Source organism: Hemitrygon akajei, chromosome 18, assembly GCF_048418815.1.
Source record: "Hemitrygon akajei chromosome 18, sHemAka1.3, whole genome shotgun sequence".
Lineage (NCBI taxonomy): Eukaryota > Metazoa > Chordata > Chondrichthyes > Myliobatiformes > Dasyatidae > Hemitrygon > Hemitrygon akajei.
Window position 1 is genome coordinate 79196334 of NC_133141.1, and position 13435 is coordinate 79209768.

The 13435-nt window shown below is 47.2% G+C and overlaps 1 protein-coding gene across 1 annotated transcript in view; it reads right to left on the minus strand.

Annotated features, from left to right (window-relative positions):
- Nucleotides 1-703: 703 nt before the first annotated feature.
- Nucleotides 704-13435, minus strand: part of LOC140741544 (zona pellucida-binding protein 2-like) — a 315077-nt gene continuing 302345 nt past the window's right edge. The window contains exons 8-9 of the mRNA XM_073071847.1: nt 2849-3729; nt 704-742 (exon numbers count right to left, since the gene is read on the minus strand). Coding sequence (XP_072927948.1) covers nt 3632-3729 — 98 coding nt within the window. The 3' untranslated portion in view covers nt 704-742; nt 2849-3631. The remainder of the gene's footprint in view (nt 743-2848; nt 3730-13435) is intronic.

Consider the following 13435-nt stretch of genomic DNA (forward strand, 5'->3'; position numbering starts at 1 on the left):
CGTGGAGAGTTCCTGTCGATGTCCGCTCCTTGTTGTCGACCCACAGGATGGTCAAGTGTCCATTACCCCGTCCCAGTACACTACACGTGGAGAGTTCCTGTCGATGTCCACTCCTTGTTCTTGTCCCACAGGACAGTCATTGTCCATTACCCCGTCCCATCCCACTACACGTGGAGAGTTCCTGTCGATGTCCACTCCTTGTTGTCGACCCACAGGACAGTCAGTGTCCATTACCCCGTCCCATCCCACTACACGTGGAGAGTTCCTGTCGATGTCCACTCCTTGTTGTCGTCCCACAGGATGGTCAAGTGTCCATTACCCCGTCCCATCCCACTACACGTGGAGAGTTCCTGTCGATGTCCACTCCTTGTTCTTGTCCCACAGGATGGTCAAGTGTCCATTACCCCGTCCCATCCCACTACACGTGGAGAGTTCCTGTCGATGTCCACTCCTTGTTGTCATCCCACAGGATGGTCAAGTGTCCATTACCCCGTCCCATCCCACTACACGTGGAGAGTTCCTGTCGATGTCCACTCCTTGTTGTCGTCCCACAAGATGGTCAAGTGTCCATTACCCCGTCCCATCCCAATACACGTGGAGAGTTCCTGTCGATGTCCACTCCTTGTTGTTGTCTCACAGGACAGTCAGTGTCCATTACCCGTCCCATCCCACTACACGTGGAGAGTTCCTGTCGATGTCCACTCCTTGTTGTCGTCCCACAAGATGGTCAAGTGTCCATTACCTGTCCCATCCCACTACACGTGGAGAGTTCCTGTCGATGTCCGCTCCTTGTTGTCGTCCCACAGGACAGTCAGTGTCCATTACCCCGTCCCATCCCACTACACGTGGAGAGTTCCTGTCGATGTCCACTCCTTGTTCTTGTCCCACAGGACAGTCAGTGTCCATTACCCCGTCCCATCCCACTACACGTGGAGAGTTCCTGTCGATGTCCGCTCCTTGTTCTTGTCCCACAGGACAGTCAGTGTCCATTACCCGTCCCATCCCACTACACGTGGAGAGTTCCTGTCGATGTCCGCTCCTTGTTGTCGTCCCACAGGACAGTCAGTGTCCATTACCCCGTCCCATCCCACTACACGTGGAGAGTTCCTGTCGATGTCCACTCCTTGTTCTTGTCCCACAGGACAGTCAGTGTCCATTACCCGTCCCAGTACACTACACGTGGAGAGTTCCTGTCAATGTCCACTCCTTGTTGTCGTCCCACAGGATGGTCAAGTGTCCATTACCCCGTCCCATCCCACTACACGTGGAGAGTTCCTGTCGATGTCCACTCCTTGTTGTCGTTCTACAGGATGGTCAAGTGTCCATTACCCGTCCCATCCCACTACACGTGGAGAGTTCCTGTCGATGTCCACTCTTTGTTGTCGTCCCACAAGTTGGTCAAGTGTCCATTACCCCGTCCCAGTACACTACACGTGGAGAGTTCCTGTCGAATGTCCACTCCTTGTTCTTGTCCCACAGGACAGAGTGTCCATTACCCCGTCCCAGTACACTACACGTGGAGAGTTCCTGTCGATGTCCACTCCTTGTTCTTGTCCCACAGGACAGAGTGTCCATTACCCGTCCCATCCCACTACACGTGGAGAGTTCCTGTCGATGTCCACTCCTTGTTGTCGTCCCACAGGATGGTCAAGTGTCCATTACCCCGTCCCAGTACACTACACGTGGAGAGTTCCTGTCGAATGTCCGCTCCTTGTTGTCGTCCCACAGGATGGTCAAGTGTCCATTACCCCGTCCCAGTACACTACACGTGGAGAGTTCCTGTCGAATGTCCGCTCCTTGTTGTCATCCCACAGGATGGTCAAGTGTCCATTACCCGTCCCATCCCACTACACGTGGAGAGTTCCTGTCGATGTCCGCTCCTTGTTGTCGACCCACAGGATGGTCAAGTGTCCATTACCCCGTCCCAGTACACTACACGTGGAGAGTTCCTGTCGATGTCCACTCCTTGTTCTTGTCCCACAGGATGGTCAAGTGTCCATTACCCCGTCCCATCCCACTACACGTGGAGAGTTCCTGTCGAATGTCCGCTCCTTGTTGTCATCCCACAGGATGGTCAAGTGTCCATTACCCGTCCCATCCCACTACACGTGGAGAGTTCCTGTCGAATGTCCGCTCCTTGTTGTCGACCCACAGGACAGTCAGTGTCCATTACCCCGTCCCATCCCACTACACGTGGAGAGTTCCTGTCGATGTCCACTCCTTGTTCTTGTCCCACAGGACAGTCAGTGTCCATTACCCCGTCCCAGTACACTACACGTGGAGAGTTCCTGTCGATGTCCACTCCTTGTTGTCGTCCCACAAGATGGTCAAGTGTCCATTACCCCGTCCCATCCCACTACACGTGGAGAGTTCCTGTCGAATGTCCACTCCTTGTTGTCGTCCCACAGGACAGTCAGTGTCCATTACCCCGTCCCATCCCACTACACATGGAGAGTTTCTGTCGATGTCCACTCCTTGTTGTCGTCCCACAGGATGGTCAGTGTCCATTACCCCGTCCCATCCCACTACACGTGGAGAGTTCCTGTCGATGTCCACTCCTTGTTGTCATCCCACAGGATGGTCAAGTGTCCATTACCCCGTCCCATCCCACTACACGTGGAGAGTTCCTGTCGATGTCCACTCCTTGTTGTCATCCCACAGGATGGTCAAGTGTCCATTTCCCGTCCCATCCCACTACACATGGAGAGTTCCTGTCAATGTCCACTCCTTGTTGTCGTCCCACAGGATGGTCAAGTGTCCATTACCTGTCCCATCCCACTACATGTGGAGAGTTCCTGTCAATGTCCACTCCTTGTTCTTGTCCCACAGGACAGTCAGTGTCCATTACCCCGTCCCAGTACACTACACGTGAAGAACTCCTGCTGATATCCACACCTGCTTGCCTAATGGCTGGTATTTATTGTCAAAAACACAAATAAAAGTTGCTGGGAAGTACATTTTTATTACAAACTACATGTCTATGTTTTCACTGACTTAGAAACAGCAGATCACGATAAATCAGTTCTCAAGGTTTGGCCAGCCCCAAATTGGTTAAAGTATGTCTGATCTTTAACAGGACGATAGCTGCTGGCCTACACTCACAGTCTTCTCTGCTCAGTAAAGCTACAGAACACCACGCACTGTCATTTTTCCAGAGATGGTGCCAGGTGTAGTATTTTAGTGAAGATGGTGATCACTCCTGTGTTTTCTGACACGTACCGATGATCTCAATTTGCCAACAGACTGACACGTACACACTGAGAGAGCGGGCATTCAGCTTTAGGGAGAATTATTTTCAAAATACATTCTGTTTACTTCAAAATCTGTGATATTTTAAAGGAAGTTTCTCAGACTTCCTAATCTTTCATGGATAGTTTGCTAATCTGTATTTGATTGGGTGACTGGCAGTATCATGGATGCTAACCTTGGAGGCAGGGAGAATAGGGACATCAAGCTTGCACAAATGTTACCGACAACCAATTGGCAGAAGAGATCCAGCCATCCATCTGTGCAAAACCAGATCTTTCTGCGATGTGGATCTCACAAACAGAGCAGATGGACACAGATAGATCTTTCAAAGGTTTGCGGGGTAGGTTGAATATAAGGTGGGGTGGGGGGGGGGCGGCTCCGGTTAGCAGGCTGTTGCTCCATAGTAATTAATCTTGACACTGGAGCATGGTTTACAGTAGACATCATTGTTGGGGCTGTACATTCCATGATCACACACCACTGCGGGGGAGACACAGAGACACACAGTTAGAACGTGCAGCAGGGCAGCCGAACACCAGCAAGACGACCCAGTACCACAAAGCCCAGAACCATGGTTCAGTTGCTTCTACGGGACTAACTACAAAGCTCTGGGGGTGGGAAGTTGGTGAGTGGCAACTTTGAAGGATCTATGGTCAAGGACTCCAGGATGGGGCTGCCACAGTAGCGTAGTGGTCAGTTCAATTCTTGTCCTCTGTGGGCAAGTCTTGACATCCCTTCCTGTGTGCGGGTGGGTTTCCGCCCGTAGTCCAAAGACACACTGGTTAGTAGGTTACCTGGTCACTGTAAATGGTCCTGTCATTAGGCTAGTGTTAAATCAGGGGGTTGCTGGGTGGCGCATCTCAGCCCGAAGGGCCAGGAATGCCTGTTCCGTGCTCCATTTCTAAATAAAAACAAGAAACCCCTTAAAAAAGAAAAACAAAAGTTAATTGTTGGTTAAGAAGGTGTTTGGTGTGTTGGCTTTCATTAGTCGGGAGACTGATGCCTGGTTAATAACATTTAAAGAGGAGCTGGTTAGAACTTTAACCGGCTGTGAGGTAATGTCGCAGCTCTGGAGGATTGTGTTCGGTTCTGGTCGCCTCATTATGGGAAGGATGTGGAAGCTTTAGAGAGGATGCAGAGACTTACCGGGATGCTGCCCGGATTAGAGAGGTGAGGAGGATGAGAGCTGGCTTAAGAAGACAAACGTAAGAGGCATTGATTGAGTAGACATCCAGAGACCTTCCCCAGGGTGGAAATGCTAATACAAGAGGCATAATTTCAAGGTGACTGGAGGAAAGTATAGGGGGATGTCAGAGGTAGTTTTTTTTTTACACAGAGAGTGGTGGGTGTGTGGAACACTTTGCTGAGGGTGGTGGTAGAGGCAGATACATTAGGGACATTCAAGAGACTCTTAGACATACGGATGATAGGAAAACAGAGAGCTATGAAGGGTTAGATTAATCTTGAGGTAGTTAAAAGGTCAGCACTACATTGTCGGTATTGTGCTGTAGTGTTCCTTGCTGGGGTTCAGCTTGTTTTATGTTTTAACTCAGCAGTTAACTTTCATGTTAGTTAGTGCTTGGTGGTGGCAGTTGTACAATTAACTTGGTGAGTAACCATAACTGATTACCTAGTTAATAACATTTAAAGAGGAGCTGGTTAGAACTTTAACCAGTATAAATGCAGGGAGATTTAACCAGTTCAGCTTTGCCTGGATTTGATGAATGAGGTATACGCCTAGTCATAGGTGTCGATCTAGGCCATTCCGCCTATACCGTGCGGGTAGGTGGGACTAGGTGAGATTAAGAGTTCGGCACGGACTAGGAGGGCCGGAATGGCCTGTTTCCGTGCTGTGATTGTTATATGGTTATATGGTTATAAGTCTGTTCTGCCATTTGATCATGGTGAATTTACTATCCCTCTCAACCCCATTCTCCTGCCTTCTCCCCATAACCTCTGATTAATCAAGAACCTTTCAACCTCCGCTTTCATGTGCCCAGTGACTTGGCCTCCACTTGGCTAAACTAAAGAAATCCCTTCTCATCCCTTTTCTAAATGAATATCCCTCTATTCTGAGGCTGTGTCCTGGTGTCTTAGAATCTGCCACTACAGGAAACATTTTCTGCACATCCACCCTAATGAGGCCTTTCAACATCTGACAGATTTCAATGACATTCCGCTCACTCTTCTAAATTCCAGCGAGTGGAGGCCCAGAGTCATGAAATGCTCCTCGTAGGTTAACCCTTTCATTCCCCGAATCATGTTCACTAGATCGCAATGAGATCTGCCCTCACTTTACTAAAGTCCAGTGAGCATAGGTCTGGTGGTGCTTTGTTTCTCATGAGGGAGATCATGTATTGAACAGTGTCTTGGCAGAGTAGCTTACCTCGACGGAGCACTCCTATATGCCACAGGACCGGGGGAGTTCAAATGCAGCTGGTGAAGTCTGACACTAAAAGTCAATCTTGGCAAGCAATTAAAGTTCCCTGACTTCACCGCATCGTCATCCCTGAGGCTTGACAGGGTCATTCTGTCAGAAACTTCGAAGCAGGTGGCCGTGGTAGAACTGACAGTGCCTCGGGAAGACCGGATTGAGGAGGTGTTTGAGCGTAAGAAAGACAAATAGCAGGAGCTGGTAGAGCGGTGCCAGAGACTGGGGTGGAGGGCACGATGTGAGTCTACAGAGGTGGGGTGTAGAGGTTTTACTGGCTGTTCACCGTGTAGAACCTACCCTCTCTTTGGCATTCCTGCAAAAAGCCATCAGGACCGTCACAGAGGCTGCTGAGCGAGCCTCCAGATGGAAACTCAGGACGAATAAAAGAAGGTAAGAGGTTGCCCAGCAGACAAGGTGAAGGACAATCCGAAGGGATTCTACTGATATGTAAAGAGCAAAAGGACTGCAAGGGATAAAACTGGTCCTCTGGAAGAGCAGAATGGTAATCCATGTGAGGAGTCAAAAGAGATGGGGAGATCTTAAATTTGTTTTTACATAAGCATTTACTCAGGAGATGGACAGAGAGTCTATAGAAGTGAGACAGAGTGGTATCAACTTCATGAATCCTATATAGATTACAGAGGAGGAAGTGCTTGCAGATCAGGGTGGATAAATCCCCAGGGCCTGGCAAGGTGTTTCCCCCCAGATCCTGTGGCAAGTAAGTGTAGAAATTGCTGGATCACTAGCAGGGATATTTAAATAATCCTTGGTAACAGGAAAGGTACTAGTCGATTAAAGGATAACCAAAGTTGATCTGCTGTTTAAGAAAGGCTCTAAATATAAACCAAGGAATTATAAGCCGGTGAGTCTGACATCAGTTGTGGGAAAGTTATTGGAAGATACTCTAAGGGACTGGATATGTAAGTATTGAGACAGGCATGGACTGATTAGGGATAATCAGCGTGGCAGGTCATGTCTAACCAATCTTATAGAGTTCTTTGAGGAAGTTACGGGAAAGTGGATGAAGACAAGGCATTGGATGTTGTCTACATGGACTTCAGCAAGGCACTTGATAAGCTCCTGCGTGGGAGACTGGTTAGGAAGGTTCAGTCTCTCGATATTTAAGATGAGGTAGTAAACTGGATTAGGCATTGGCTTTGTGGGAGAAGCCAGAGAGAGGTGGCAGATAGTTGCCTCTCTGACTGGAGGCCTGTGACTAGTGGAGTGCCGAAGGGATCGGTGCTGGGTCCATTGTTGTGTGTCATCTAGAGCAATGATCTGGATGATAAAGTACTTAACTGGATCAGAAAATTTGTGGATGACACCAAGATTAGGGGTGTAGTGGACAGCGGGGAAGGCTATCATGTATTGCAGCTACAGATGGAATTTAATGCAGACAAATGTGAGGTGTTGCATTTCGGTAGGACCAGCCAGGTCTTACATAGTGAGTGGTAGGGCACTGAGAAGTGTGGTGGAGCAGAGGGATCTGAGGATACAGGCCTATAATTAATTGAAAGTGGCATCCCAGGTAGATAGGCATTTGGCACATTAGCCTATATAAATATTGAGTACAGGAAATGGGCTGTTACGTTGAAGTTGTACAAGACATTGGAGCATTGTGTGCAGTTTTGGTCACCTACCTACAGGAAAGATGTAAATAAGGTTAACTAGAACTAGGGGACATAGCCTCAGTACTCAGGGAAGTAGATTTAGGATGGAGATGAGGAGGAACTGTTTTTCCTAGAGCACGGTAAATCTGTGGGATTTTCTACTCAATAAAGCAGTGGAGGCTACCTCAGTAAATATATTTAAGACAAGGTCGGATAGATTTTTGCATAGTAGGGGAATTAATAGACAATAGATAATAGACAATAGACAATAGGTGTAGAAGTAGACCATTCGGCCCTTCGAGCCTGCACCGCCATTTTGAGATCATGGCTGATCATCTTCTATCAATACCCTGTTCCTGCCTTGTCCCCATATCCCTTGATTCCCCTATCCATAAGATACCTATCTAGCTCCTTCTTGAAAGCATCCAGAGAATTGGCCTCCACTACCTTCCGAGGCAGTGCATTCCAGATCCCCACAACTCTCTGGGAGAAGAAGTTTTTCCTTAACTCTGTCCTAAATGACCTACCCCTTATTCTCAAACCATGCCCTCTGGTACTGGACTCTCCCAGCATCTGGAACATATTTCCTGCCTCTATCTTGTCCAATCCCTTAATAATCTTATATGTTTCAATCAGATCCCCTCTCGATCTCCTTAATTCCATCATGTACAAGCCCAGTCTCTCTAACCTCTCTGTGTAAGACAGTCCAGACATCCCAGGAATTAACCTCGTGAATCTACGCTGCACTTCCTCTACAGCCAGGATGTCCTTCCTTAACCCTGGAGACCAAAACTGTACACAATACTCCAGGTGTGGTCTTACCAGGGCTCTGTACAAATGCAAGAGGATTTCCTTGCTCTTGTACTCAATTCCCTTTGTAATAAAGGCCAACATTCCATTAGCCTTCTTCACTGCCTGCTGCACTTGCTCATTCACCTTCAGTGACTGATGAACAAGGACTCCTAGATCTCTTTGTATTTCTCCCTTACCTAACTCTACACCATTCAAATAATAATCTGCCTTCCTTTTCTTACTCCCAAAGTGGATAACCTCACACTTATTCACATTAAACGTCATCTGCCAAGTATCTGCCCACTCACCCAGCCTATCCAAGTCACCCTGAATTCTCCTAACATCCTCATCACATGTCACACTGCCACCCAGCTTAGTATCATCAGCAAATTTGCTGATGTTATTCTCAATGCCTTCATCTAAATCATTGACGTAAATCGTAAACAGCTGTGGTCCCAATACCAAGCCCTGTGGCACCCCACTAGTCACCACCTGCCATTCCGAGAAACACCCATTCACCGCTACCCTTTGCTTTCTATCTGCCAACCAGTTTTCTATCCATGTCAATGTCTTCCCCCCAATGCCAGGAGCTTTGATTTTACCCACCAATCTCCTATGTGGGACCTTATCAAATGCCTTCTGAAAATCGAGGTACACTACATCCACTGGATCTCACCCGTCTAACTTCCTGGTTACATCCTCGAAAATCTCCAACAGATTAGTCAAGCATGATTTACCCTTGGTAAATCCATGCTGGCTCGGCCCAATCCTATCACTGCTATCTAGATATGCCACTATTTCATCTTTAATAATGGACTCTGGCATCTTCCTCACCACCAATGTCAGGCTGACAGGTCAATAGTTCTCTGTTTTCTCCCTCCCTCCTTTCTTAAAAAGTGGGATAACATTAGCCATTCTCCAATCCTCAGGAACTGATCCTGAATCTAAGGAACATTGGAAAATGATTACCAATGCATCCGCAATTTCCAGGGCCACCTCCTTTAGAACCCTAGGATGCAGACCATCTGGACCTGGGGCTTTGTCAGCCTTCAGTCCCATCAGTCTACTCATCACCATTCCGCTTCCTAATGTCAATCTGTTTCATTTCCTCTGTTACCTTATGTCCTTGGCCCATCCATACATCTGGGAGATTGCTTGTGTCTTCCTTAGTGAAGACAGATCTAAAGTACTTATTAAATTCTTCTGCCAGTTCTCTGTTTCCCATAACAATTTCACCCAATTCATTCTTCAAGGGCCCAACATTGTTCTTAACTATCTTCTTTCTCTTCACATACCTAAAAAAGCTTTTGCTATCCTCCTTTATATTCCTGGCTAGCTTGCATTCGTACCTCATTTTTTCTCCCCGTATTGCCTTTTTAGTTAAGTTCTGTTGTTCCTTAAAAACTTCCCAATCATCTGTCCTCCCACTCACCTTAGCTCTGTCATACTTCCTTTTTTTTTAAGCTATGCAATCTCTGACTTCCTTTGTCAACCACTGTGGTCCCTTTACCCCCTTTGAATCCTTCCTTCTCTGGGGGATGAACTGATTTTGCACCTTGTGTATTATTCCCAAGAATACCTGCCATTGCTGTTCCACTGTCTTTTCTGCTAGGATATCCGTCCAGTCAACTTTGGCCAGCTCCTCCCTCATGGCTCCATAGTTTCCCCTTTTCAACTGCAACACTGACACCTCCGAGCTGCCCTTATCCTTCTCAAATTGCAGATAAAAACTTATCATATTATGATCACTACCTCCTAATGGCTCCTTTACTGCAAGATCGCTTATCAAATCCTGTTCATTACATAACACTAAATCCAGAATAGCATTGTCCCTGGTTGGCTCTCGTACAAGCTGTTCCAAGAATGCATCCCGTAGACACTCTACAAACTCCCTATCCTGGGGTCCAGCACCAACCTGATTCTCCCAGTTCACCTGCATGTTGAAATCCCCCATAACTACTGCGACATTACCTTTGCCACATGCCAATGTTAACTCCCTATTCGACTTGCACCCAATATCCATGCTACTGTTTGGTGGCCTGTAGACAACACCCATTTGGGTCCTTTTCCTCTTACCTTTCCTCAGTTCTATCCACACAGACTCTACTTCTCCTGATCCTATGTCCCCCCTTGCAAAGGGCTGAATCTCATTCCTCACCAACAGGGCCACCCCACCCCCTCTGCCCACATTTCTGTCCCTACGATAGCACGTATACCCTTGTACATTCATTTCCCAGGTCTGATCTCCCTGCAGCCATGTCTCCGTTATCCCAACAACATCATAGTTACCCATTCGCACCTGAGCTTCAAGCTCATCCACCTTATTTCTGGCACTTTGTGCATTCAGATATAGAATTTTTAGCCTATTTCTCCTCTCTTTGTTTGAATCGCTGCCTATAGTGCTTAACCCAGCTCCCCGAACTCCCATCGGGCTATACGCCCCTTGAATTTTGTTGTCCTTCCTAAATTTACTTATTCTTTCAACACATTTAACTCTATGTTCCGGCAGACCATCCCTCTGTACATGTGTCCTCCTTATCACTTGTTCCGCCTCACCTTTCTCTACTACACACTTAATATTCCGGAACCGTGTAGTCCCCACCTGTCCTTTATTCTTCCTCTCACTATCCTCTCTCACATTCTGGATCCCCGCCCCCTGCAAATTTAGTTTAAATCCCCCCAAGAAGCACTAGCAAACTTTCCTGCAGGAATGTTAGTACCACTCCAGTTCAGGTGTAAACCATAAGGTTTATGGGGAAAAGGTAGGGAGGTGGAGATGAGTCCATGGCCAGATCAGCCCTCATCTTGTTGAATGGTGGAGCAGGCTTGACGGGCCAGGTGGCCGACTTCTGCTCCTGCTTCTTACCTTCTTAGGGTAGAAAAAGTACGGAGAAAATTTCCAAGGATTTTGCTAGGCCTGGAGGACCTGAGATATAGGGAAAGGTTGAGGACTTTATTCCCTGGAATGTAGAAGATTGAGGGGAGATTTTACAGAGGCATACAAAATTATGAGGGGTATAGATAGGGCAAACTTCAGCAAGCTTTTTCCAGTGAGACTCGATATGACTACAACCAGAGGTCATGGGTTAAGGGAACATGAGGCAGGAATATCTTCACTCAGAAGGTGGTGAGAGTGTGCAATGAGCTGCCAGTGGAAGTGGTGGATATGGGATCGATTCTAACATTTAACAGGATTTTGCCATGTACATGGATGGGAGAGGTATGGATGGCTATGGTCCAGGTGCAGGTAGATTGGACTCGGCAGTTAAACTATTTAGCATGGACTAGATGGGCCAAAGGGTCTGTTTCTGTACTGTAATGCTGTACCACTCCTTGAGGAGGCTTTGGGCCTGTACTCACTGGCACTTGGGGGGGGGGGGGGTGATCTCATTGAAATCTATCGAATATTGAAAAGTCAAGATAGAGTGGATGTGGAGAGGATGTTTCCTATAGTGGGGGAGTCTAGGATCGGAGGACACAGATAGAGTGGATGTGGAGAGGATGTTTCCTATAGTGGGGGAGTCTAGGACCAGAGGACACAGATAGAGTGGATGTGGAGAGGATGTTTCCTATAGTGGGGGAGTCTAGGACTAGAGGGCAGAGCCTCAGAACAGAGGGATATCCATTTGTAATGGAGATGAGGAAAAAGGTAGAGGGTGGTGAATCTGTGGAATTTGTTCCCACAGGTGGCTGGAGAGGCCAAGTCATTGGGTATATTTAAATTAGAGGTTGATAGGTTCTGGATTAGTCATGGTGTCAAAGGTTACCAGGAGAATGGGGTTGAGAGAGATAATGAATCAGCCAAGCTGGAATGACAGAGCACTCAATGGGCCGAAGTCTTATGACTCCATTAAGGCCAATCTTTCTACATTAAAATGACTGAGTAGAAGTGGAATGCAGTTGGTGATTTAATGAAAGGGATAGGGGATGAGGGTTTGAGCAGAAAAGTTTAATTGTGTTTCTCTTTCCATGTCTGCTGAGCATTTCCTGTAACTGTTGCTCTCGTTTCAGGTTCTCAGCCTTGGCGGCTGTTTGATTGGGTCAAAGTTCTGACAAAGAAAGCCCCTTTTGTTTAAAAGGTATTGCACAGGTACAGAGCTGAAGGGAGTGGAACCTGTACTAAGTACTCAGTGTCGTACATAACCTTCCCTGTCTTGTTTTGCTTAGGTTAGTCTCTATGTTATCTAGGGGGCTTTAGATTTGTCACTCCCACCCTTTCTCAGAACCATATTGAAGACTGTTTAATGTTACAAATGTAAAGGAAAACAAAATAATTGTTACTCTGCATCCAATGCAGCACAAAAAAGCAATAATTTTTAAAATTATAGTACTTGGGATCATTTTTGGTTCTTATATCTGGGGTGGGTTGTGAGGATAAGCTCCTACTATCTACTAAATGCTCCTGATGGCGTGCGTCTTCAAATAACCAAGTCCAGCTCCTGACCTTCACGTGTGCTTGAGCTACTAAGCCTGGTGGAACTGTGTCTACTGACAAGTCTGGGAGGCCCAGGAGGGTTACTGGTGCCTTAAAACCAATCGCTTCAGGCAAATGGGGTTTGGCAGATGAAAAACCTCTGCTGCCTTGTGGCTATACGCTTGATGAGCCTCACTGCTTGGGGAAAGTCACTGTTTTTGAGTCTGGTGCTCCTGGTGTGGATGCTACGTAGCCTCCTCACTGACAGGAGTGGGACAAGCAGTCTGTGAGCAGGCTGGGTGGGATCCTTCACGATGTTGCCGGCCCTCTTCTGGCACCTTTCTGTATTTACATAAACACTACTTTTAATATATAATTGTTGAATATTGTTGTTTTTTGTTGCATGCCATGCCCTGACCAACACACCACAGCAAATTCTTATTATATGTAATATAACATGTATTAAAAATTTGTATTCGTCAACGTGGGGCAGACAGCAAGTTTATAAACCTGATGAGAGCAAAGGATGTTGGGAACGGCCAGGGTGGGGCGCCACGGGAGGGGTGTGAAGCTGGTGGACAGAGTGGGGGTGCCAGGGGCAGGTGCAGACCTACCCAGCCCTGAGACACCAGGCAAGGTCACTCCATACCAAACAATTGGTTCACTGATCATTACAGAATGTCTCTCTGGTGCTTCCCGCTCCCTCCCATTTTCCCAACCATGATTCCCCTCTCCCTGCCCCCTTCCCACTGTCAGTCCACAATAGAGACCCATATCAGAATCAGGTTTATCGTCACTCACACACGTCATGAAATTTGTTTTTCTTTGTGGCAGCAGTACTGTGCAATACATAACATTACTACAGTACTGTGCAAAAGTCTTAGGCACCCTAGCGATAGATATGTGCCTAAGATTTGGGCACAGTACCTTATATGG